General features: G+C 44.5%; 1 protein-coding gene across 16 annotated transcripts in view; it reads left to right on the plus strand.

Moving 5' to 3' along the window:
- Positions 1 to 27902, plus strand: part of hspg2 (heparan sulfate proteoglycan 2) — a 515715-nt gene that overhangs the window by 323881 nt on the left and 163932 nt on the right. For all 16 annotated transcript variants that reach the window (XM_078239173.1, XM_078239177.1, XM_078239184.1 and 13 more), the window contains 6 exons: positions 537 to 623; positions 2009 to 2067; positions 5819 to 5983; positions 8464 to 8574; positions 15940 to 16040; positions 16836 to 17016. In XM_078239173.1, coding sequence (XP_078095299.1) covers positions 537 to 623; positions 2009 to 2067; positions 5819 to 5983; positions 8464 to 8574; positions 15940 to 16040; positions 16836 to 17016 — 704 coding nt within the window. The remainder of the gene's footprint in view (positions 1 to 536; positions 624 to 2008; positions 2068 to 5818; positions 5984 to 8463; positions 8575 to 15939; positions 16041 to 16835; positions 17017 to 27902) is intronic.

Consider the following 27902-nt stretch of genomic DNA (forward strand, 5'->3'; position numbering starts at 1 on the left):
AAGATGTTGTGCAACCTTATTTGGCTATTGAACGTTTTGAGGTATACATTTACTCCAGCGATTGCCACAGGGTCTTGAATTCCTGACCTCAGCCCCCTCATGGCTGTGAGAATTGCTGGCTTTGACACAGCCAGCAGTGAGAAATGTCAATTGCGGTTTTCCCACAAGTGCTGCTGCACCTGCTGAATGTTTCCAGCTTTTCCAGTTTCTATTCCCAAACTTCCAGTGTTCCGTCACCACGGAGAGGCACTTAAGTGACGCCGTTTTCTTCCTGAGAGGGCAGCAGCTAAAACTGGCACTGGCAAACAGAGGATCGGTGTCAAAGGGAGCTCTGGCACTCGCGCGGGGGGAGGAGGGAGGACCCAGGTACCCTCTTAACTGCTGGTTATTATTGCTAACAGTAACATTGTTAAAGGTGTGCAGCTCACCATTATGGGTCATCATAATTACAAGTTGTTTCTACATCAGATTGAATGGATTGAAGACGATGTTAATAGATAACTTTCTGTGGTGTCTTTCACTTTGTCTTCTGCTAGGTTTTCTCCCATCTGTGAAAGTAATGGCGTCGGTGGGTACAGATGTACAGCTTGTCTCCCTGGTTACACAGGCCAGTACTGTGATCGGTAAGTGGATATGATCGTTAGTAGAGGTTCCCGAAGGCTTAGGTAATCAAAAGTTAGGGAGGTTTAGGGGGGATTTGAGGAAAAACATTTTTATCCAGAGGGTGATGTCGGTATGGAATGGCGGAGGCGGGATGCCTCACATCCTTTAAAAAGCACCTGGATGAATACTTGGCACGCCATAACATTCAAGGCTATGGACCAAGTGCTGGCAAGTGGGATTAGGTGAGTAGGTCAGGGCTTTTCATGCGTCAGTGCAGACTCGATGGGCAAAAAGGCCTCTTCTGCACTGTAGTATTCTGTGAAGAGTAAGAAATTAGCACAAACCTATGAACAGTCCTCTGCAAATGTCCTGAGTCACCAGGTAATATTGCCGACCTTTGGCGCCAGGACATGTCAGCTACCTGGGTGCAAAGGTCAGGACCACTCTCTTGCCCAAGGTCTGTGCCCACTTTGCATTACCCAACATCTCAGCATCCCCTTCCCCATTCCCCCACTCGGCGCAGAATCAGCAATACAGTTCTGAGGAGTTGTGCAGCACCACTAGTCTGAATGCCTCAGCCATGGAGTATACAGAAGCAGGGGCCATGTCGCCAAGCCAGCATAGAACACTCCTCTGACTGGAGGATTTGAGAGGCTCCAGCTCCAAGGTGGAGAAGAGCCCTGAGGTTAAACTTTGCTTTCTTTCCCAGTTGATTTTCAAGCTTGTGTCCTGTTTTGTCTCCCATTTTCGGCACCTAGGTCTCTCTTCCACCCTGCCGCCACCCGCCCCCCCCCCCCCCCCCCCCCCAAAATCCCCGATGATCTGGGACAGGAACCCTTGGCCTTGGAAAATAATGGTAACCCGTTTGGATTTGCTGATCCAGTCTGGGTGCTTGGAGGCAAGAGTTGAAAAGCAAGGAAATGAATCATTTTATTTCTGGTCAACATGCTAGCTATAGTAATAATTTCTTTCTTGTATGGTGTGCAGGACTGTTGGGTTGAAATCATCATCTTAAAATGAAAAAGGGGCAGGGCTATGAGGAGAAGGCAGGGGTGTGACACCAGGGGAAAAGCTCTAACTGAGAGCTAGCATGGATACGATGGGTCAAATGGCCTCATCTGTGCCCTAACCATTCTATGATTGTGTGATTGGAGGTTACAACAGCATAGAGAGGAACTTGGTATCAATGCTTGGAGGGAAGTATAGGAGTGGTGCCAATTGTAGTTTTCACCCTTGGAGTTGAGCTAAGAAGTGTAACGGCACTGCGGCTGTATAACTCTCTGCTGGTTTTTAATTAGTTTGATGTAACGCATTTGATTGAATGAGGTATCACTCACTTGGCAGTGGCACGGATACCCTGCTCTTTATTTTCCCTCTGTTAGTGATGTTTTGCCTTCCTTTTCAGCTGTGCCCCGGGGTATTCTGGCAATCCAAGAATCGCAGGACAGAAGTGTCATCCAGTCGGTATGTTGGCAGCAAGTCCTGGGAGATGAGGGGGTTTGAGATTTACCTTTTCACGCTATCTAAGTGGAATTATTGAGCACCGTTAATATGCGAGGGATCTGCAGGCTGTATCTTTGCTTCCAAAATTCTTTTGGGGAAACCACACACCACAAAGCATCGAGATATGCAGTTATCAAAACCAGTCTCAGATCTTAAGTTTGATTCATAAGCAAGTTGGAATTCTGCAAACTCAAATTCACCATTCACGCACAACCCTCCAGGATTAATCTCCCCCTCGGATTTCAGTCTGCTGCTCAGGAAATGTAATATTTGGAAAACATCAGGTTCTTTTAATCACACCAAGCATGCACATTTAATGTGTGTTTTTGATTGAGGCCCTCAATCTTGTAAACATTTAAGTTCACCAACTCATTTTATTGTTGCTGCACGATCTGTACCGCTGACTCACCCTCACACTCACCATGTGTAGGAGGTGGACTTCAGCAGCATTTCCAAGCTGTAGCACACAGTGACTCCAACATGGTTTAGATCCTGACAGGATGTTCCCCCCCATGGGGCAATCTAGGGAACTAGAAGACACAGTTTCAAAATAAGAGGTCTCCCATTTAAAACAGAGATGAGGAGGAATTTCTTCTCCGAGGGTCATTAGTGTTTGGAATTCTCCTCCACAGAGAGCAAGAGAGACTATGTTCAAAACAGATTTTTGACGCATGGGGTGGGAATGGAGTCATGGGGTGGGGTGGGAGTGGAGTCATGGGGTGGGGGCGGGGAGGTGGTTGCAGGAGGTGTTGGGGGGGTGCTCAAGAAGTTGGGGGGGAAGGCAAGAGAGTGGAATTAAGATCAGATCAGCCATGATCTTATTGACTGGTAGACTAGGCTCGAGGGGTCGAATGGCCTACTCCTGTTTCTTATGTTGATTAAGTCTAGAATATCTAACATTTACATTATACTGTCGTGGTTATTCTTGGCATAATACCACTTTGTGTAGGTAAGTTGAATATACTCAGTGATATGTTCATCCTCCATGTACAAAGCTGTATCATATGCCCTCCCTCCCTCTCACCTGCATTCATTTACTGACAACTGGACTATTCTACTCATGCATTCAGCTCCGCACCACTACAAAAGGTTTGCTTAATTTGATCTGAGATTTATGGGGTTGATTTGTTTGCAATAGCCCCTCCCCCCAGTCATAAAATCACACCAGGATGTTACCTGCTCTTGAGGTTGTTGGCTATGAGGAGAGGTTGAACAAACTAAGATTGTTTTCACTGGAAAGACAGAGGCTGAAGGGGGGACCTGATAGAGGTCTACAAAACGCTGAGATGCACAGACAGGGTGGATAGTCGGAGACTTTTTCCCAGGGTGGAAGTGTCAATTACAAGGGGGCACAAGTTCAAGGTGAGAGGGGGAAAGTTTAAGGAAGATATGCAGGGAAAGTTTTTCATGCAGAGAGCGGTGGGTGCCTGGGATGCGCTGCCAGAGGAGGTGATGGAAACAGGCACATTAGCAACATTTAAGAGACATCTGGGTGGGTACATGAATAGGGAGGGAATAGAGGGATATGGACAGAGTAAGAGCAGAAGGTTTTTTTTTACTTTAGTTAGAGCATCATGATTGGCACAGGATTGGAGGGCTGAAGGGCCTGTTCCTGTGCTGCACTTTTCTTTGTAGACCATATGGCAAGAAAGGACACTTTACTTAGAAAGTTTCTAAATGGTGAATTCACACCAGGATGTTACCTGCTCTTGAGGCTGTAGGCTATGAGGAGAGGTTGAACAAACTAAGATTGTTTTCACTGGAAAGACAGAGGCTGAAGGGAGACCTGATAGATTAAATGGTGAATTCAGAAAGTTTATTAACCATTAAAAGGGTAACAAGTCAAAAAGATAAAAAGCAAACTGTCAATTAACAGTAATTAGCAGAAATTAACAGTAAGAGGAGAAAACTTAACTTCAACAATTGAATAGACCTCTTACCACCCTTCGCAGACCTGGTCGGCTCTGAAAACATCGATAATGTAACACCAACAGCTCTCAACGTCTCTGTAAACGTCACACTCTCCACCTGCCTCCACCTACATCTTTCTCTCAGCATCACTCCTTACATTCTTTCCATCTCTCAACATTTGCAGGCAATGCCAGCAATGGGAGTGGACGATGGAGAGTGTGGGGAGGGGAGAGAGGTGGGGGGGGGCTAACATGCGAGGGGGCTGTGGGTGGATATGCAAAGAGTGGAGACGAAGAATTCTCAGCTTGTTGTAGGGTTAGAGAGATAAGGAGGAGGAAGGCCATGGTTCAACCAAAAATTGAAGAACATGGCTTCACATAGTCTGTTAATCCTGAAGATATTCTGCACTGATCCAACAGCATCCAAAATTAATAATGGTTCACCTTGCAGGTTCTGCAGCTTGCTGTGCTTGAGTGGGCTGCCATGCTTCCTACATTACAACAATAACTCTCAGTCATTCACTGTGAAACACTTTAATCACATCCTGAAGACATAAATGGTGCTATATTGAGGATCCAAGGACAAGTCCTTGCACCAGTCGGGGACCTGGTATTGAGGTTGGAGGCTGGGACAGTGGTCTCACTCTTATTACAGGCAAAATCCCAGGAAATGCCAGGGCTGCAGAATGGAGCAGATACCTATTGGAATTTGTCTGCATCTCTTTTTCCTCTTATAAGTATATCACAAATTAATATAACCGTGGGCATTTCTCTCTCTAATTTGGCTGTGGTATCTGAAACTGTCTAATTCCTACATTCTGGAATTCCCTGTACACCTTTACCTCCCGACCTCCTTTAAAATCCTCCTCTGTTGTTCAATTACCTCACCTAATCTGTCCTATTTTAGGGGGCTTGTGGTCCTTTTTCATTCACTCACATCTGAAGTACATTCTTCTATATTGTAGGCATCAAACTTGAGAATATTACTAATGGGATTAACTTGGGAGGCTCTGTTAATTAATGGTGGGTCACGTGTAATCCAGCAGTTTGCTCATAGAAGCCCTACAGCCCAGAAGGAGCCATTCGACCCATTGAGTCTGCACCGACCACAATCCCACCCACACACTATCCTTGCAACCCCACATATTTCCCCTGCTAGTCCCCCTTACACTAAGGGGCAATTTAACATGACCAATCAACTTAACCCACACATCTTTGGACTGTGGGAGGAAACTGGAGCACCTGGAGGAAACCCACGCAGACACGGGGAGAACGTGCAAACTCCGCGCAGACAGTTACCCGAAGCTGGAATTGACCCGTCAGCCTGGCGCTGTGAGGCAACAGGGCTAAGCACTGTGCCACCATGCTGCCCCATCTCATGTTCTCCCTGGGGATTTAGCTGCAGTATATGTGGGTGCTGAGGTCCGACCTGATGTGGCAGGAAACCTTTCAGCCATCAAACAGCTCGTTAGCTGCACACCCCTCTGCTGCAGAGTGGACATCCCTTTCCTTGTGCACTTCAATCATGAGTGCTTCGATGGATAGTAAAAATATTGAAATTGGTTTTTATTCACTTGAAAAATAATAGTTGATTAATAAGAGAGTGACTGAATATGATCAAAAGGACATCAGGGCTCAATTGGAATTTCCCTGGACCTGCTGTCAAGTTACAAGTTAAATAAAAGTTACAGAAGTGTATTGAAAGTAATCATGTTTTGCATTAACCAGATTTTGACCCTGTTGTATTTTGGTTGGATGAAACGCAACAGTATGGACATAATTGAATTTACTGTTGTCTTTAGATCGCAATCCTTTCCTGGTGACTATTATCCCTGAGAGAATAACAGTGGAACAAGGTAGCAACGTGATACTGAAATGCCAGGTCTTTGGTCAAGCCCCATTCTATTACTACTGGAGCAGAGCAGATGGCCAGTCTTTCTCCAGCCGCATTCAGCAGAGAGAACAAGGTAACGGTGCACTGAAGATATCTCCAACAACCTACTTGATACTTAAAACCAGGAGTACAGTCTGCATTTGCATTGAAAACACATTCTGACTTGATGAAAGAGAATTTCTTGTTCCCAAGAGCTCGCAGTTGTTGAATTACCCAGCAGTGCATGAGTGGTACCCACTCGACCAACAAGTGTTAGTTAAAACCTGAGACCATGTCTGTGAGCACTCAAAAATTCACAGACACTGGCAGGAGATTTTCCTCTGAATTAATTAAATAGGAAGAGCATTTTGGGGGAGCAGACCATGCTGGAGATGTAAAGTTGTGCTGGTCCACGTGTCCTGAGCCTGTGAGCAATTCTGAAATAATGGAGAATGGTCTCTGTCTTCCTTTGAGGCAGTTAAGACAATTACAAAGAACAATACAGCACAGGAACAGGCCCTTCGGCCCTCCAAGCCCGCGCCGCTCCCTGGTCCAAACTAGACCATTCTTTTGTATCCCTCCATTCCCACTCCGTTCATGTGGCTATCTAGATAAGTCTTAAACGTTCCCAAAGTGTCCACCTCCACCACCTTGCCCGGCAGCGCATTCCAGGCCCCCACCGCCCTCTGTGTAAAATACGTCCTTCTGATATCCGTGTTAAACCTCCTCCCCCCTCACCTTGAACCTATGACCCCTCGTGAACGTCACCACCGACCTGGGGAAAAGCTTCCCACCGTTCACCCTATCTATGCCTTTCATAATTTTATACACCTCTATTAGGTCACCCCTCATCCTCCGTCTTTCCAGTGAGAACAACCCCAGTTTACCCAATCTCTCCTCATAACTAAGTCCTTCCATACCAGGCAACATCCTGGTAAACCTCCTCTGCACTCTCTCCAAAGCCTCCACGTCCTTCTGGTAGTGTGGCGACCAGAACTGGGCGCAGTATTCCAAATGCGGCCGAACCAATGTTCTATACAACCGCAACATCAGACCCCAACTTTTATACTCTATGCCCCGTCCTATAAAGGCAAGCATGCCATATGCCTTCTTCACTACCTTCTCCACCTGTGCCGTCACCTTCAAGGATCTGTGGACTTGCACACCCAGGTCCCTCTGCGTATCTACACCCTTTATGGTTCTGCCATTTATCGTATAGCTCCCCCCTACGTTAGTTCTACCAAAATGCATCACTTCGCATTTATCTGGATTGAACTCCATCTGCCATTTCTTTGCCCAAATTTCCAGCCTATCTATATCCTTCTGTAGCCGCTGACAATGTTCCTCACTATCTGCAAGTCCAGCCATTTTCGTGTCGTCCGCAAACTTACTGATCACCCCAGTTACACCTTCTTCCAGATCATTTATATAAATCACAAACAGCAGAGGTCCCAATACAGAGCCCTGCGGAACACCACTAGTCACAGGCATCCAGCCGGAAAAAGACCCTTCCACTACCACCCTCTGTCTTCTGTGACCAAGATGTGGAGATGCCGGCGTTGGACTGGGGTGAACACAGTAACCAAGCCAGTTCTCCACCCATCTAGCCACCTCCCCCTTTATCCCATGAGATCCAACCTTTTGCACCAACCTACCATTGTTCTCTCCAAACAATACAATTGTTCTCTCCAAACCCAGCAATTCTGAATGATCTGGGCTTCAACCCCAAGTGTAAAGGCTGTACAATGTTCCTGTCTTATCATGTAATAGTCAGGGAGGCTGCTGTTCAGAATTGGAAGAATTTAGTAGGTATCATTGACTGCTGTTTTGGTGATGGTTCTTTTTAGTCCAGGGCAACTATCTAAAATATTGGAAAGTCACATCTCTGTTATCAGAACTGAGCCTAGCTAGGAATGGCTTATTAAAGCTTTACTTGTCACACAAGGGTGATTTTCCCCATTGGACATTATTTGAACCATTCATGTAGTGCCCTAGATAATATGAAGATGAATGAATTGTACACATATTGCTCTTAACTTTGTAATACGTTAGTTTAACAGTTGAATTCCAGTGTTGGGACCTATGGCTGTCTCTTTAGGGAAAATTGCTTCACCAGTGCCCACTATAGATTCTGTGTCCTGAAGGGACTTGCAATCACACTTGTTTGAACCACTCCTGTGGTGGCCGAATAATTGAATGTCCATATTTAACTATTTAAAAGGAGCGGTTTGGAAAGAAGTGTACTGAATTCACATGTAAAGTGTAGGGTTTTCAGTTTAATGTGGAAGTGCGCAATTTTTTAATGATTGTATTTATGTTGCTGGTGTAGACATAGATTTGACATCAGCACTCATAGGTTTGCTGTGCTGTTTTTTAGTCAACTGACAGTGTAGTCATTTACCTCTGTTGTTGTGAAGAGTAACCTTTGGTATGAAAATGATTATGTTTCCCTCTGCGTCGATTGACAGTTGATATTGTGAAGCTGTATAGAGTTTGAGAATATTGGATTTGTGCATCTGTTGCTGTATGTGGCATGAGGTGGCTAACAATTATGTCTGAATTCTTCTCTACCAGGTGAAGAGCTGTTGATCCGGGAAATTAAATCATCAGATGCCGGGATTTACATATGCACCTGTCGCAATATGCAAAGCACCAATTCGAGTCGGACTGAAGTCATTGTTACTGGTGAGCAACAGAAACAAATTCAGACCAGAATCAAAATCCAATTCGATCATATTTTGAACCATGAGGTGGAAATGGACTGGGATGGGCACAGTAAGAAGTCTCACAACACCAGGTTAAACTAGTGTTGAACCTGCAGGGGCCCTGGCAGACATATTTAAAATGTCAGTATTCACGGGGGAGGTGCCGGATGATTGGAGGGTGGCTCATGTTGTTCCGTTGTTTAAAAAAGGTTCCAAAAGAAATCCGGGAAATTATAGGCCAGTAAGTTTGACGTCAGTGGTGGGCAAGTTATTGGAAGGTGTGACAAGGGATAGGATCTACAAATATTTGGATAGACAGGGACCTATTAGGGAGAGTCAACATGGCTTTGTGCGTGGTAGGTCGTGTTTGACCAATCTATTAGAGTTTTTCGAGGAGGTTACCAGGAAAGTGGATGAAGGGAAGGTGGTGGATGTCGTCTACCTGGATTTCAGCAAGGCCTTTGATAAGGTCCCTCATGGGAGGTTAGTTAGAAAGGTTCAGTCGCTAGGTATACATGGGGAGGTAGTAAATTGGATTAGACACTGGCTCACTGGAAGAAGTCAGAGAGTGGTTGTGGAGGATTGCTTCTCTGAGTGGAGGCCTGTGACTAGTGGTGTGCCGCAGGGATCGGTGTTGGGTCCATTGTTAGAACATAGAACAGTACAGCACAGAACAGGCCCTTCGGCCCACGATGTTGTGCCGAGCTTTATCTGAAACCAAGATCAATCTATCCCACTCCCTATCATCCTGGTGTGCTCCATGTGCCTATCCAATAACCGCTTAAATGTTCCTAAAGTGTCTGACTCCACTATCACTGCAGGCAGTCCATTCCACACCCCAACCACTCTCTGCGTAAAGAACCTACCTCTGATATCCTTCCTATATCTCCCACCACGAACCCTATAGTTATGCCTCCTTGTAATAGCTCCATCCACCCGAGGAAATAGTCTTTGAACGTTCACTCTATCTATCCCCTTCATCATTTTATAAACCTCTATTAAGTCTCCCCTCAGCCTCCTCCGCTCCAGAGAGAACAGCCCTAGCTCCCTCAACCTTTCCTCATAAGACCTACCCTCCAAACCAGGCAGCATCCTGGTAAATCTCCTTTGCACTCTTTCCAGCGCTTCCACATCCTTCTTATAGTGAGGTGACCAGAACTGCACACAATATTCCAAATGTGGTCTCACCAAGGTCCTGTACAGTTGCAGCATAACCCCACGGCTCTTAAACTCCAACCCCCTGTTAATAAAAGCTAACACACTATGGGCCTTCTTCACAGCTCTATCCACTTGAGTGGCATCCTTTAGAGATCTGTGGATATGGACCCCAAGATCTCTCTGTTCATCCACAGTCTTCAGAATCCTACCTTTGACCCTGTAATCCACATTTAAATTAGTCCTACCGAAATGAATCACTTCACATTTATCAGGGTTAAACTCCATTTGCCATTTTTCAGCCCAGCTTTGCATCCTATCTATGTCTCTTTGCAGCCTACAACAGCCCTCCACCTCATCCACTACTCCACCAATCTTGGTGTCATCAGCAAATTTACTGATCCACCCTTCAGCCCCCTCCTCTAAGTCATTAATAAAAATCACAAAGAGCAGAGGACCAAGCACTGATCCCTGTGGCACTCTGCTAGCAACCTGCCTCCAATCCGAAAATTTTCCATCCACCACCACCCTCTGTCTTCGATCAGACAGCCAGTTACCTATCCAATCGGCCAACTTTCCCTCTATCCCACACCTCCTCACTTTCATCATAAGCCGACCATGGGGGACCTTATCAAACGCCTTACTAAAATCCATGTATATGACATCAACTGCCCTACCTTCATCAACACACTTAGTACCTCCTCAAAAAATTCTATCAAATTTGTGAGGCACGACTTGCCCTTCACGAATCCGTGCTGACTATCCCGGATTAATCCGCATCTTTCTAAATGGTCGTAAATCCCATCCCTAAGGACCTTTTCCATCAATTTACCAACCACCGAAGTAAGACTAACCGGTCTATAATTACCAGGGTCTATTCTATTCCCTTTCTTAAACAGAGGAACAACATTCGCCATTCTCCAATCCTCTGGCACCATCCCCGTGGACAGTGAGGACCCAAAGAACAAAGCCAAAGGCTCTGCAATCTCATCCCTTGCCTCCCAAAGAATCCTCGGATACATTTCATCAGGCCCAGGGGACTTATCGACCTTCAGTTTATTCAAAACTGCCTGGACATCCTCCCTCTGAACATCTATTTCCTCCAGCCTATTAGCCTGTAACACCTTCTCTTCCTCAAAAACATGGCCCCTCTCCTTGGTGAACACTGAAGAAAAGTATTCATTCATCACCTCGCCTATCTCTACTGACTCCATACACAAGTTCCCACTACTGTCCTTGACCGGCCCTAACCTCACCCTGGTCATTCTTTCATTCCTCACATAAGAGTAAAAAGCCTTGGGGTTTTCCTTGATCCGGCCCGCCAAGGACTTCTCATGTCCCCTCCTAGCTCTCCTAAGCCCCTTTTTCAGCTCGTTGTTTGTCATCTATATCAATGATCTGGATGATAATGTGGTGAATTGGATCAGCAAACTTGCTGATGATACAAAGATTGGAGGTGTAGTGGACAGTGAGGAAAGTTTTCAAAGCTTGCAGAGGGATTTGGACCAACTAGAAAAATGGGCTGAAAAATGGCAAATGGAATTTAACGCAGACAAGTGTGAGATATTGCACTTTGGAAGGACAAACCAAAGTAGAACGTACAGGGTAAATGGTAGGACTCTGAAGAGTGCAGTTGAACAGAGGGATCTGGGAATACAGGTACAGAATTCCCTTAAAGAGATGTCACAGGTGGATAGGGTCGTAAAGAGTGCCTTTGGTACATTGGCCTTTATAAATTGGAGTATCAAGTATAAAAGTTGGAGTGTTATGGTAAGGTTATATAAGGCATTGGTGAGGCCGAATTTAGAGTATTGTGTACAGTTTTGGTCACCTAGTTACAGGAAGGATGTAAATAAGGTTGAAAGAGTGCAGAGAAGGTTCACAAGGATGTTGCCGGGACTTGAGAAGCTGAGTTACAGAGAGAGATTGAATAGGTTGGGACTTTATTCCCTGGAGCGTAGAAGAATGAGGGGAGATTTGTTAGAGGTGTATAAGATTTTGATGGGTATAGATAGAGTGAATGCAAGCAGGCTTTTTCCACTGAGGCTAGGGGAGAAAAAAACCAGAGGGCATGGGTTAAGGGTGAAAGGAGAAAAGTTTAAAGGGAATATTAGGGGGGGCTTCTTCACGCAGAGAATGGTGGGAGTGTGGAATGAGCTGTCGGATAAAGTGGTAAATGCTTTTAACATTTAAGAAAAACTTGGACGGGTTCATGGATGAGAGGGGTGTGGAGGGATATGGTCCAAGTGCAGATCAGTGGGACTAGGCATAAAATGGTTCGGCACAGACAAGAAGGGCCAAAAGGCCTGTTTCTGAGCTGTAATTTTCTATGGTTAAAGTCCAACTGGTTTATTTGGAATCAGAGCTTTCGGAGCGCTGCTCCTTCATCAACCTGTTGGACTTTAACCTGGTGTTGTGAGACTTCTTACTATACTTTGAACTAATCGCTGCAGCACAGAAGCAATTCAAATCTCATTTACACAATCTCCAGGAAATTGAAGATTTCTGTATCTTAGTGCAGCTCTTTCCCCTCCACCATTTGATATCTTTCTTTCTTGTTTTTGTGACTACTTGTTTTTAAAAGAAGGATCCGTCATCTTGGTTTGAAGTGAACGTATACTGTTCCATCAGTGTGGGTACATGAGTAGTCCTCTTTGCTCTCAGAAGAATGACCCTTGTTCTGTGATACAGCCCACAGAAAAAAGAACTAAATCTGGCACCAGTCATTTTTAAGAATAATTTGTGAACCAGCGTATGCTGGATTACACAAGCTTTATTTCTTGCAATATTTTCTGTTCGTGTATGTTTCCAAATGTTATGATGTTGTTTGACCAGTGAGGCCACATTTTTCATCAGAGCCTGAGAAATGGATTTTAAACTCCCACGCACGGCGGGTTGCGGGTGAGAAGGGGGTATGTAAAATCCGGCAGATGGCCTTTCCTCTACACATTTGCCCCCTCTGCCTCTCCCCAATAGCCTATCCAGTGATGGGAACGCTTCAGGTGGTCCACCTGTCCTCTGAGCCCATTTGAGGACCTTCAGTGGCCACTTAGGGGCCTCAACCCACCCCATGGGTATTTTACCAACTCTGGGACGGAGCTTTATCTGCACAGGTTGGTGTTATCAGGCCAGGGCGGGGGGAGTGGGGGGGGAAAGGAACCTCCTCTGCACATTCCTTTAGCCCAACAGAGGATTATCATCACTCCCTTAATCCTTCCCTTTGCCTATGATCTTTTTGAATCCAGTTTCCTACCCCCTCGTCCGCCTCGCTGAGACCCTCGGCCCCAGACTTAGCCATGCCCTTTGGCCCGGTCGGACAGTCTGGAGTCCCGGCAGTAATCTCGCCACCTTGTAATCGTAGGACCACACAGCTGCCGGCCATCTGATTGGCTGGCAGCTCTCTAAGGCGCAAGTTGCTCCCCAGAAAGGGGCTGGCGTCTCATCTTAATGCTGCTCCCAGTTTTAAATTGCTACGGGGCAGCCATTGGCGACATGGATGGGCACCCTGGTTAGCTGGGTTGGGAGGAATGGGAGAGCTGTGGCAACTCTTAAAATCCAGCTTGTTGAAGCTTATGTTTCCCTATGCTACTGGGTTTAGGCTAATGGGGCGGCACAGTTAGCTGCCTCACCACGCCAGGGACCTGGGTTCAATTCCCAGCTTGGGTCACTGTCTGTGTGGAGTCTGCACATTCTCCCCCATGTCTGTGTGGGTTTCCTCCGGGTGCTCCGGTTTCCTCCCACAGTCTGAAAGACGTGCTGGTTAGGTATATTGGCCATGCCAAATTCTCCCTCAGTGTATCCGAACAGGGGCCGGAGTGTGGCGATGAGGGGATTTTAACAGTACCTTCATTGCAGTGTTAATGTAAGCCTACTTGTGAATAATAAATAAACTTTAATGAGGGCATCAACATGGAGGAGCAGTGAGCATTACTTGGTCAAGAAGTATTTGGTCTTAATTACCTTTCATATGATTGCTGAAGTATGGTTCTCATTGATGTGTTTGCAACATGTGATTGCACAAAAAAGATGAGTAGAATTGGCAGCTACTGCTGAACTCAATATTGCCAATTATCAAAGCATGTAGCAAACAGGCGCTTTGAGAGATCCTGTCAGATTGGAATGCATTGTAAATTTACCTAACCCTGAGGGGAGGCTTCTCACTCTGAGAGACCACTAATCTACTGTAACAATTGCTTTAGTGCAGTTGAATCACCCTTAAGTAGTGGAAACAGTGTGGTATAATATTTATTTCCAACTTGTAGCCAGTAAATCTAAACTAACTTAGTACAATTCTGTGTAGGTAGCTGTTCATGTGAGTTCCATCAGTCACTTGGGAGGGGATTCACCTGTCAGCTCTCTCAGTCCTGTGAATCCCTCCATCTTCGGTGGTTTTTAAAACAGCATTTGGACAACATCAGGAGAGAGAGAGCTTATGATATTTTTTTAAATTTGTCTTTATGGGAACTGAGCATTGCTGACTGGGTTAGCATTTATTGCTGGTCCCTAATTGCCCTCCACATCGGCAGACATTTGAGAGTCAACCGCATTGCTGTGGCTCTGGAATCACATCAGACCAGGTACGGCGGCAGATTTCCTTCTCCAAAGGACATCAGTGAACCAGATGGAGTTTTTCCAACAATGGTTTCTGGTCATCAGTCGATTCTTAATTCCAGATTGTTGTTGAATTGACATTTCACCATCTGCCGTGGCGGGATTTGAACCCAAGGTTCAAAGATCTTGCTCAGGGTCTCTGGATTACTCATTCAGTGACAATATCACTGCGCCACCGCCTCCCTCCTAAGCACTCTGAGCACCAACTCCTTTTACAAAAGTGTACAGTTCATTACGCTCAACCAGAAGTCACCTGCTTTCAATTATGTGTTAATTCAAATTCTGGTTTGAGTCCAAGAAGCTTCCTGCTTCGGTTTATTTAAATTGATCAATTTGGCAATAAGATCATTCAAATTGCCGTGTTCAAAAAGTGAATTTGAATTAACAAAATGGCAGCACCTACAGAATTTACATGTTGGGCAGTTTAACCCCTGCAGGACCTCCAGTATTTCCAAATGACAACATTGCTCCTTAGTTACTAGGTTTTCCTCATGATCATATAGGCTGGCCTGGATGAGTGCAGCTCCAACAGCACTCAGGAAGCTTGACACCATCCAGGACAAAGCAGCCCTCTTGATTGGCACCACATCTACAAACATTCAATCCCTCCACCACCGACGCTCAGTAGCAGCAGTGTGTACTATCGACAAGATGCACTGCAGTAATTCACCAAAGATCCTTAGACAGCACCTTCCAAACCCATGACCACTTCCATCTACAAGGACAAGGGCAGCAGATAAATGGGAACACCATCACCTGCAAGTTTCCCTCCAAGCCACTCACCATCCTGACTTGGAAATATATCACCATTCCTTCGCAGTCGCTGGGTCAAAATCCTGAAATTCCCTCCCTAACGCACTGTGGGTCAACCCACAGAAAATGGATTGCAGGGACTCACGAAGGCAGCTCACCACCACCTTCTCAAGGGCAACTAGGGATGGGCAATAAATGCTGGCCAGCCAGCGACACCCATGTCCCAACAAATGAATCAAAAAAACTGGAGCAAAGAATGTTGCCATTTATCAAAGCATGTAGCGAGCAGGCGCTTTGAGCGATCTTGTCAGTATGAAAGTTGTTTGGTAAATTTACAATGCATAACCCTGGGGAGGGGTGGGGAGGGAGGCTTCTCACTCTGAGAGACCACTAATCTATTGTAACAATTGCTTTACTGCAGCTGAGTCACACTTAAGTGTGAGTGGAAACAGTGTGGTATATTATTTATTTCCAACTTGAAACCAGTAAATCTAAACTAACTTGGTACAGTTCTGTGTAGGTAGCTGTTCACGTTAGTTCCATCAGTCGCTCGGAAGGGGATTCATCTGTTAGCTCTTTCAGTCCTGTGAATCCCTCCATCTTCGGTGGTTTTGTGATGTGTTGTTTTTATTTACCATTCTGATTTTTTCCTCTCTTTGTAATAAAGGATTTTCCTCGTTTAAGATTTAACACGACCGCAGAACAACCAGATGCAAATTCTGGTCCTATTTCTGTAACATTGGGCTTTCCAGCGTGGTGTTGTTGCTGCCAGTGCTGGACTTTTCTGGATATATCTGTAATGTGTGTCTTCCCGTTTTATCCGCAGTCCCCTCCTTGAAAGCCATAACAGTGACCGTGGAAGAACCAAGGACGCAAACAGTCAGATCTGGCATCACTGTCAATTTCATCTGCACAGCAAAGAGTCAGGTAAATGTCCCCCAGCCAGTCCCTGGCTGGAAGTCAAGTGGTACTCGTGTGATAAGCTGGTACTTAAACAAAGTAGCATTCGGAAATTCAGATCATCGTCTGGGTGTTTCTGTTCACTGAGTTTGTTTTATCGGCATAACTTGCCCAAAATTGGCATAACCAGCACAACAGATCGAGGAACTTTAAACGTAAATTAATTTCAGCTTAACTCGGGGTTTTTTTGCAATCTTTTGTGTTAGTTTAAAAAATATTGTGCTGGAAACAGGCCCCCCCACCCGCCTCCCTCCTCCTCCCCCATAGTGACAACCTGACTGTGGCTCTCACTCCATGGAAATTGCGGCCATTTAATGTTTTTAGTAGTGGTATCTGAAGAACCAGTATTGGCCAGGTCATTGGGAGTTCTTTGGACATGGCCACAAGATCTTTTCCTTCCACTAGAGAGGGCAGATAGTGCCTCAACTTTCCATCCCATCCACTAGACGACAGCTCTGACATTGCCACACACCTGCAGTACTGCGCTGGAGTCTCAACCTGAATACTGAGCCAGGAGATGGGTTTCTAACCTACAGGTAAGAGGACTACCCACTGCGCAGCAGCCAACCAGCACTCTTCTGAATTTCATCTTTTCATTGCTCAATTTGCAAAACGTCAATGCAGTAATTAACAGTTTTACACGTGGACATCATTGCCAATGCAGATTTCTTGCTATTTCATGGCTGTAGTATTGATTATAGACTTGCTGTGAATGTTTGGTGTTCTGGGTGATGTGACGTTTCATTTCATTTTGACTTCCAGTCCCCCGCGTACACTTTGGTGTGGACCCGGCAACTTGGAGGTAAACTCCCAAACACTGCAGTGGATTTCAATGGAATCTTGACCATCCGCAATGTTCGCCGTGAGGATGCTGGTGTCTACATCTGCACAGGCTCCAACATGTTCGCCATGGACGAGGGGACTGCTGTCTTACACGTATCAGGTTCGTGAACTGCACCATTGAGTACTCATCATCCTCTCCTCCCATGGTGCATGGCATTCCACCAACTGCCTCCCTGTGCTCTTTGACCTGCAAACAGCGCTGTGCTTTGCCCTGACACCTCTCTGCTTTATCCTTTCCTTTTTGCTTCCCCTTTGCTGTGGCTGACCCCTTGCTCACCTGTTTAAATTTTTCAAATGCAGCCTTGCGATACAGACTTTTCTGATTGGGTATGTTTTTTTTTTATTGCCCTCTTTAGTACAATTTGGCCCTATTAAATAGAGAATGACCCCCATTTCGATATTTATGGTGATTGAATTTGATTTTAGTAAATAATAGGAGCTTTCTTGGGGAAGGTTGAAGAGTTTCTTTTAGCTAACTGTCTTATTATCGTTCACGACATTTAATTTTCCTTAGCCCTACATTAGTTAGGCACAACATGGCTGACAGTCCCCAAGGAAATCCTTGATCTGTATTTTCTGGCTGGTGTTAGCTGGAAGAAAATTCTTGATCATGGCCTGTTCCCAAAGGGGATATCTATCTCCGTAAGGTTTCAGTAAAGTCTGTCTTAACACTCTGCCAGAGCTGCAAACTAGAAGGGGGGATAAAAAGAGGTGCATCTGGAGGCCCTGAGCTAATTTGTTTTTCTATAATGTTCTCACCTGAAGGACTTCTATTAACCATATCGAGGTAATCTCTGCAGGTCATCCGTAAAAGTGCTTAGCAAGAGCCGTGAATGTATCAAGGCACGTAGAGTTGGTCATAAATTCAGCACAGCAGGAGTTAGTGCAGTTAGCAGTGGGACCTCTTTTAAAACAAAAGTTATGCTAAACTGGAACTAAGGATGTTAGGTGGAATTAAAAAACCGTGTTGGCCCTGATTGGGGAGCAGGCTGGTGGAGCTGAATGGCCTACTGCTGTCCCTGTGTGCAGTAATTGTTTTGCAATCTGACTAGAATTGAATATTGACATGAAGTGGTCTGTGATGTTCCCCCGAACATTGATACGGTTAGCCCATAATGTTCTCCTTCTTACAATTAGAAGCCAGAGCTTGTGAAGAAAGAGAAGCTTGCAATTAGTGATTTCTATGCCCCCTTTGAAATGTGAAAACTAAAATCTAGGTAGTTTTAATACTTACACTTTTTATTAAATCTACTTCCTTTATTTACACAACAGTTGTTTGCACTGCACATTGTAACTTGTAGATAATTCGCATACTGTATATTTTATGTATTTATCGCTTGCTGTAGGGGTCGTGGAATAAACACAAGAAAGATTTAACCATATTATCCTGTAAATCTGAGCATTTGAAAACCATTCGGTTTACAAAACCCTGCACCTCCAGTTATATTAGATCCAGGTGGCAGACTCCTGTTGTAGGAAATTGATATTTTTGCTGAACGGAAGACATAGTCGGGATACTGTGACGTGAAAGCGTTGTCTACCTGTGGTGGCAGGGGTTGTGAAGAGTTGAACGGTAGATCTCCGAGTCTTCATGGGCAAAATGCCAAAAAATATTCATGGCGCTCCTTGCATCTAATGTAGGCTCCTTGGATCACATCCTCTTCCCTATCCTTAATGACTTTAGCAGTGTCTGTGGCATCTCTCGTAGCATCTTACAGCACAGAAGTGAGACCATTTGGCCCATCCTCCTTGAAACATTTTCTTTCCAAACTCCCTCCTCTGCATTATTTTGAAGTCCAGATGATTACATTATAAAATAAATGCAGGTTGCCTCAGTCCCCTCTCTTAACCTCCTCAATGTTTCTGTTGGTGTTGGTCCTGGTCTTGGTCTTGGTGTTCCTTTCCATCGGTGTGAGGTTTATTTCTGCTGACGCTCTGTTAAGACACCAGGGTAGCCGTGGGTGATGAGGTGACTGGTCATGTTCTGGTGGTGCAGCAAGCGAGCCTTTTGGACATTCGCAAATCAACATCCAACCCCTTACCCTCCCAAGAGAGTCTACCATCTTTATGACCCAGCGTGGACATTGTTTATAACTCCTCGGAAAGTTGTCCATGTCATAAACAGGTTCTTTCTCTTTTAGAGAAAGAACACTGGGCTGCATATCGAAAAGATCTACTTAACAGTTTTAAATTATTCAGCAGACACTGAAATGACTAATTGAAATTGACAATTCCATGTTCGGAAGCAGTAAACAAGAGTTGTTTTTTTTCCACTGGCATTAGAACCACTTGTAAAATGTCAATGCGAACCAGCATGTTGAAGTCAACCCCATTGACAGTATATACTTAACGGTATCTGATTAGCGTACACTGAGAAAGAAGCTGGTTAATTTTTAAGTATACACTATTGGAGGCACGCTGATCCTTTTTACAATGATAAAAGATCGATCTCACCAAATTGTATTGATACGCATTTACAAATCTTACAAGAATAAGGTTAGGCTTTCTCTCTCTCTCTCCCTTGCTCCAGGAACCCTGGCAACTGAAGGCCGTGTAATTCACATTTTATTTTCCTCCTCCTTCTCTCCGTTTCCCCCGTGCGTTGTATATGCTATTGATGGGGTTGGCTCATACACATTTTTACACATTTCAAAGCCATGTTAACTGTGTGAATAACCAGGGAAAAGCGGCTTCCCATCCAGATTTCAGTGAAGTTCCCGTATTCCAAAGGTGCTTGTTTCTGATTTATTTTGATTGGTGCTGTAAAGTTGTAGAATGTTTTTTTTCCTCCTGATCCTGTGTATTTTTATGAAAACATTAACTTGTGTGTAATTATCTGTTTTATTTAACTGTGAGTTCTGTCACTGATGGCCTGTTTAGCTGTACTGAATGAACTGTAACCCGTTTTTTTTGGAACTCATTGGATTTTGCCGCTGTTTTTATCAAATAGGGCTCAAACAAAGTTAGGCAGCTGCTCTAAATTTAAACTGCACCACCGATTCAAACGGCTCTGTCAGGGAAGTGGCGGGAAGTGGTTGCAATTGCTGCTGTTTTGCGGGAATCAAATTGCATTTGCTGGGGAGTGCACAGTTGGCAGCGAGTGAATCGAACAAGTTAGCAAAAGGACAGATTCCGTTTCGGAAGCGGATCAGGACATTGTATGATTAATGAATTACCTTGAAATGAAGTCACTGGGGCAAGCGTGACAGTCATTTTACACACAGCAAGATCCCACGCACAGCCATGGCCAGTCTATGTTTGGTGGTCGTTAAGTGAGGGACGTTCAACCAAGAAACCACTAACACGCTTTTAAGTGGCGGCAAGGGTTGTATATTTGAATCACTGGGATGGACGTAACGGTCTCTGTTTTAACAAAATTCAACAGGCCCTCAGTGCTGTACTGGGCCATCAGCTTAGATATTCTGCTCAATTTCTCACTGGGAATGTTAATCCACAACCTTCGGTGGCACGGTGGCTAGCACTGCTGCCTCACAGCGCCAGGGACCCAAGTTCAATTCTGGCCTTGGGTGTCTGTCTGCGTGGAGTTTGCACGTTCTCCCCATGAGTTTCCTCAGGGTGCTCTGGTTTCCTCCCACAGTCCAAAGATGTGCAGGTTAGGTAGATTAGCCATGATAAATTGTCCCTTAGTGTCTTAAGATGTGTAGGTTAGGGAGATCAGTAGGGTATAAAGGTGGGGTTATGGAGATGGGGCCTGGGTAAGATGCTCTTTTGAAGAGTCGGTGCAGACTCGATGGGCCAAATGGTGGCCTCCTGCACTGTAGGGATTCTATGATTCCCATTTGCCAATCAAGTTGAACAGATTCCTTCAGTTAATCAGGATAGTTCATGGAGAAGGGACTGTCATCGAAGAATAACGTTAAATCAGTAACAAATAATTTAGGACACCAGAGGTAATGTTCTAAGCTAAGGTTCCCAGAGGGATTTTTCTCAAAGCCCCACTATGAAATTTATTATCTTAACATATATTTCCAGCAATGTAACCACAGACTTTTCCCATCCTTCAAACACAGACAGACTCTCAGTGATGTTGAAATATAAGCACACCTATCACAATAATAAATCTACTCAAACTTGAAGGACAGCTTTTATGACTGCACTATATTAACCCAGTATTAAATTAATAACAGCTTTCTCTCTACAAGTCTGGTTGTGCAGGGGAAACTCTTGAGGGTTTTATATTGAGGAAGAAAAACACTTCACAGTAATGAAGGAAGGAAGCCGGATGAGAATGAGAGGGCCAAGCTGTGGTCAGAGGAAAAGAGTTCAGAGGGGTTTTTGGAAGTTTTGAGGCAAAGGGGTTTTGGGAAAGAGGTTCCAGCCAAAGAGATATTATGGCTGAATAAGCTGCCAACTACACCTAAAATAGAACCAGAAAATTTATCATAGAATCCCTACAGTGCAGAAGGAGGCCATTTAGCCCATCAGACCTGCACCAACAACAATCCCACGGGCCCTATCCCCGTAACCCCACGTATTTACCCTGCTAATCCCCGTGACACTAAAGGGCAATTTAGCATGGCCAATCAACCCAACCTGCTCATCTTTGACTGTGGGAGGAAACTGGAGCACCCAGAGGAAACCCACGCAGACACGGGAGAATTTGCAAACTCCATGCAGATAGTCACCCGAAGCTGGAATTGAACCCAATCCCCGACACTGTGAGGCAGCAGTATTAACCGCTGTGCCGCCCAAAACATTTAATAATCTTTTTTTTGTACTGTCTCTATCATCCAGTTCACCTCCCCTATCTTCCTGCACTGCATTGACTGCGAAACAGAATCACAAAATAGTACAGTGCAGAAGAGGCCCTTCGGCCCATCGATGCTGCATTGACGCATGTAAGACCCTGACCTGCCCACCTAACCCTACTTGTCAACATGTGGCCCATAGCCTTGAATGTTATGGCATACCAAGTACACACCCAGGTACTTTCTAAAGGATGTGAGGCATCCCGCCTCAACCACCCTCCCAGGCAGTGCATTCCAGACCCTCACCACCCTCTGGGTAAAAAAGCTTTTCCTCAAATCCCCCCTAAATTTCCCACCCCTCACTTACAACTTGTGTTCCCTCGTAACTAATCCTCCAACGAAGGGGAACAGCTGCTCCCTATCCACCCTGTCCATGCCCCTCATAATCTTGAACACCTCAATCAGGTTGCCCCTCAGTCTTCTCTGCTCCAGAGAAAACAACCCAAGCCTATCCAACCTCTTTTCATTACTTAAATGTTCCACCCCAGGCAGCATCCTGGTGAATCTCCTCTGCACCCCCTCCAATGCAATCACATCCTTCCGATAATGTGGCGACCAGAACTGCACACAGTGCTCCAGCTGTGGCCTCACCAAAGTTCTGTCAAGTCCAACATGACTTCTTTGTTTTTGTAACCTATGCCTCAATTGATAAAAGCAAGTACCCCATATGCCTTTTTTACCACCCCACTAACATCCATCTGCTTTCAGAGATCTATGGACAAACATGCCAAGGTCCCTTTGTTCCACAGAGGTATGCAGTTCATTGAATGCTTCCTTGTCAAATTACTACTTCCAAAGTGTATCACCTCACACTTTTCAGGGTCAAATTCCATCTGCCACTTCTCTGTCCATTTGGTCATTCCGTCTATATCTTCCTGTAGTCCAAGACACTCAGCCTCATTGTTAATCACCCTGCCAATCTTTGTGTCATTTGCAAACTTACTAATTCTAACCCCCACATAGTCACCTATGTCATTTATATGAATGATGAATAATTGGGAACTTCTGTGATATACCATTGGATACTGGCTTCCAGTCACTAAAACAACCTTCTGTCATCACCCTCTGCCTCCTACACTGAACCAATTTTCATAAAAGCAAATTACTGCGGATGCTGGAATCTGAAACCAAAAGAGAAAATGCAGGGAAATCTCAGCAGGTCTGGCAGCATCCGTCAGGAGAGAAACAGAGCCACGGAAACAAGGAGAAAAGACTGTTAATGGCAGTCCATAGAAAGAATAAAGGGTGTGATTGGCCAAACGGCCGAGAAGCTGAAATCAGAGGGTAAACTGTGACAGAGAAAGGTGTGGGGGGAGGGGGGGAATGGGTGGCAGAGAGGTAAAATTTAGAAAAAGGGGGGAAAGGTGGAACAAAGGGGGAGAAAAGGTAAGGAAAGGGGGGGAAAGAGTGGGGTGGGAGGGGGGGCGGGGGGGAAGAAAAATAAACCAATTTTGAATCCACTTTCTCAAATTACCCTGTATCACATGTGCATTTACCTTCTTTATAAGCCTGCCTTGTGAGACCTTGTCAAAGGCTTTGCTGAAATCCATATAAACTACATCAACTGCACTACCCTCACCTACACACCTGGTCACCACCTCAAAAAATTCAACCAAATTTGTTATGCATGACCTCCCTTCCTCCTTTCTTTCTTTACCTTTCTATTTTGCAATTTATTTTAATTTAGTAATTTGCCTCTTGGCCTTCCTGCTCCTACCATCTGTTTTGGAGGAGCTATTATTAGAAGGGGCTTCCAATGGCTGGAAGACATGTTTTGCAGAGGCTCTGGGTGTGAATAATGACATGATAAGACCTCTCAATTCCCATCTTCTGGCTCTTTATTGTCACACCAGTGGCAGATAAATTGTCCCATAAGGGGGAGGGCCATTGGGGAAAAAGTGGAACTAATTGGGTAGCTCTTTGCCTGTGGCTACAAACGGCCTGCCTTGTGTAATTTTATATCCATGGATATTGTTTTATGCTCCTGTTGTTGACACTACTGTTCCCACACAACAATTTATGCAGCGGCAACCTTCGTCTTGAATTGATTGAATCCTACCATAAACTGTACAAAATTAACAGTTTGCATTTGCCGCAGTCGCAAGGATTTCCAGGCAAACTCTGAATGAGCTTGTTATTTGCAAGAACCAAACTAACCAAAAAAAAATGACTAGATTGATCAGGATTTGTTTTCTCGCCATATAATCAAAGCCAGTAAATACGATTGTTAACTAGTTCAGAAAGGGTTTGTTCTCGGATTTTGCCCACTAGAGTTGCTGGCGTTAAATGCCTGGCCTGCCTTTATTTAGGTAAGATTAGCTGAGAACTCAACTTTCACTTGCTGTGCACTGTAAAACCCATTTTATAAGGAGCAGGGATGGTCCTGCAATGCATTATTCAGTCAGCTGTTTGTTTGAGCCCTTGAACAGAGCAACACTGAGCTACAAATGTATCGAACTGGCGTCTGCACTGAGATGAATGATGAGTTGGCCTGCTTTCTGTACAGAGACTAGCAGTGAAGATTTTTGCTTTCAAAATGTGTGTGGAGGCCAGGTTAACATTGGTTCCACTTTTTCTAGTCTAGAAGAATGCTCACACAACTGCCAACCTTCATTGTTTAGTTACTTAGGGAGGTTAATGAGAAAAAGGATGGGATAATGTTTTCCCATTTCAAATTCTGAAAGGGGAGGTGATGGTCTAATGATATTATCGCTGCACTATTAATCCAGAAACTCAGCTAACGTTCTGGGACCCGGGTTCCAATCCTATCACAGCAGATGGTGGAATTTGAATTCAAATTTTAAAAAATCTGTAATTAAGAATCTACTGATTCCATTGAAACCAAAGTCATTTGTCGGAAAACTCCATCTGGTTCACTAATGTCCTTCAGGGAAGGAAATCTTCTGTCCTTACATGCTCTGGCTTACATGTGACTCCAGACATAGAGCAATGTGGTTGACTCTCAATTGTCCTCTGAAATTGCCAAGCAAGCCACTCAGTTGTTCAAGAAGGCATCTTGCCACCACCTTCTCAAGGGCAACTGGGGATGGGCAATAAATGCTGGCTAGCCAGTGATACCCATGTTCCACGAATGAATAAAATCGATTTGTTGGTTCAGCACAGGGTCAGAATCTATCCTGCATTGATTGAGTAAAAGGCAATTGTTGCTAATGGCAAAAAAGATTCAGTGCACTGCAATGGTTTTAATTCCTTTTTAGATAGGAGTCCAGCATACCAAGGAACCAGAACTGGCAGTCGCTTGTTGCTGGACAGCAAGGAGAGCAAAGCTGACTAGTAAGAATCATAGAATCCCTACAGTGCTAAAGAGGCCATTCGGCCCATCGAGTCTGCACCAGAAGGGGAATGGAAATTTCATAATGAAGTGTCTTTTTTTCCGATTGTTGCTGAGGTCCTACAGTAGAACTCTGCTCTGTTCCCAGTTCATTTCACTCGAGAGCGGCTGAATGCTGGTCCCGATATGTTTCACTTAATGGCCGCGAGGCACAATGAGTGCACCTGCTGATTTTAAACCCATTTAATCGGGGGAAAACATGCAGGAGGCAGAAGACTTGGCATGATTGATGAGGAGAAGTTGACTATGGCACTAATGACCAGGTGTACAGAGGTGAAATCAGAACACTTCCCTCACGGCTCAGATCACCTGGTTGAGCCCCAAGATCAGCAATGGCAGCTGAGCATTTTAGTCCAGGGTATGAAACTGCTGTGAATTTCCAGCTGGCGATTTTAAATGGCAACGTAGTGGCCTTTTTTTAATGTGCAATAGACCCTTCAGTGGAATCATAAAAAATATTTACCAGTATTGTCAGTTTAATCCAACTGCATTGTAAAATTGATTCAAAATCAGACAAATGCTAATAAACCTGAGATGGTAGGAACACTGGTAAATAGCATTGGCTGTGTTTGACTAGATCAGATCATTGGGAGTGATTTTGCAAGATTTATCTCCGGACAGGCATTCTGGCGATGCTTCTTGTTACAGGTACAACTTTGTTGAAGAAGAAACATTGGCAGAGGGTCATGTTATAAACCCCAACTCCACTCTCCCAGCTAATACAGAATTCGAGAGGCAGTCCATCGTGTGCTGAAAAATAGTGCGGAACCTCAGAGAATAATAGATTGAAATGGTCAGCTCTCATAGTCAGCATCCAGTGATGTAAATCATTGGCCTAATATCAGTTTAAATAAATTGAGAATGTGTAGGTGCCTGGCCAAATTTACCTTATGACAGAATAGTCCAATCACTGCCCATCAACTGTACTAAGGGTCACGTGGATAGGTTAATGCTGCACTGTTATTCTCTACACAGAAAGCAGGTATTCTTTTCAAAGGCCGAATGTACACTTCTGATCAGTCAGACTGGCACTGAGAAGTGTTACAAACAAGAATGAGTTTCTGCTGCTGTCAGGTTTTACAATTGAAAGAGTTATGTACAGAATCGGAAACTTGAACCTCAGCTGCTGAGCTGTTTTAAAGGGCTGTGGTGGGGAGGGACTTTTATGATGCCAGCATTCGGGAGATGTGTTTCACGGAGCAGTCCCTGTAGCAATAGCAAAGGTAGCCGTGGACGGCTTGGGTCCTTCATGGCTTCACAAGCAACCATTGGCACGATGGCAGGATCTTGGGGAAACGAGATGTTTTTGATCATGCTATTGAAACAGTTTGTACAGTTTTTTGCTCTTACTACGTGGCTTGCTCTGTGAGCCGTTTAAATCCCTTGTTCCAGAATTTTCTGCTTACGTTCACAAAGTTCCTGATAAGATGGTGCTTTTTATCACAGCTGTTACCGGTGCTTAATTGATACAATGTGAAATATTTATCCACAATTACCTCCCTTTCTCCTGCCACCATTATTCATGGTGAACCAAGTCAAAGATAAAAGCCATGTAAATCTGTTTTATTGTATTTTGTACAGAAGTAAAGCTTTTGCATATACTAACATGCATGTGTGTGCCTAGCCTTTTTTATATATAATCAAGTGCCTTCAAACCTTGCTATCTACGCATCATTGCTTTTTACCCTTTTTTTTTGCATACATTCATTCACTGTTCATCTCTGTTGATCAGCATCTCATTTTAAGGACTGCATTTTGATATAAAGGTTTCAATGTTTTCCTTTCAGTAGTTCATTTTCTTGTCTGAAATTGGGCTTGCACAGAGCATTGGGAGTACGGTGCTCTCAATTTCAAGACCACAGAGGCAACATTAGAAGGGATCTGATTCATAATTCAATAAATTAACCAGGGGTTGGGCGGTGTGATGATCTGTCCATTCACAAAACTCAGTCCAGACATTGCATCCACGAGAATGATCATCCAGGTGGAAGTTCAGGATGGGACGGGGAGCACTCGGCAAAGGAAAGGCCACAAGAAGCTCATTCTTTTACGTGTCATCAATTCATCAATCTCTCAACACTCTTAACATTTAAATTTCAGGTGAGGGGCAGACATAACAATCAAACCTTGCCCCTTTGAGATCTTGATGCCATACAGAGGCATTCGCCAGATTTTACAGACTTGTTCCCAGTTTTGTATTTCTGCTCTCTCCTTGTCTTGAGCTACATTCTGGTCATAGCCAGCACAAGAAAATAATATTTGTTTGACTTGGTTCTTCTCTGTTAAGTCATGTTATATATTATAGGAATTTAATTGAATTTTATTTCATCAGAGCTTTTATAGAACTGCATAGTATTTACCAGATAGAAACAGGCCATTCGGCTCAACTGGCCCATGTTGGTGTTTACGTTCCACATGGTTATAAGAGTTCTTAACAAAACATTTGCTTTGACTGTTGTTCTTTGAAATTGCTCAACGCAAACTGGAGGAACAAGCATCTCATCTTCCAGCAAGGCGCTTTACAGCCTTCCAGCCTCAACATCGAATTCAACAACTTCAGATGATTTGCTCTACCCCACCCTTTTGTTTTCATTCTATTTTATTTAATTTTTTTTACTGTTCTCTACCTTTTCTTTCTTTATTGTATTTCTTCATTTTTCTTCCCACTCTATTTCCCCCTACTTTAGGCGCCATCCCTTACCTTTTCTCCCCTATGCTTCTCCTTTTCTAAATCTTAACCCTGTCCCATCCATTCTCCACCCCCTGCCTCCCCCCCCCCCCCCCCCCCCTTCCTTCTCTGCTGTTTGGCCATTCACACCCTTTATTTTCTCTGTGGACAGCTATTAACTGGTTTCTGTGGCTATG

Source organism: Mustelus asterias, chromosome 22, assembly GCF_964213995.1.
Source record: "Mustelus asterias chromosome 22, sMusAst1.hap1.1, whole genome shotgun sequence".
Lineage (NCBI taxonomy): Eukaryota > Metazoa > Chordata > Chondrichthyes > Carcharhiniformes > Triakidae > Mustelus > Mustelus asterias.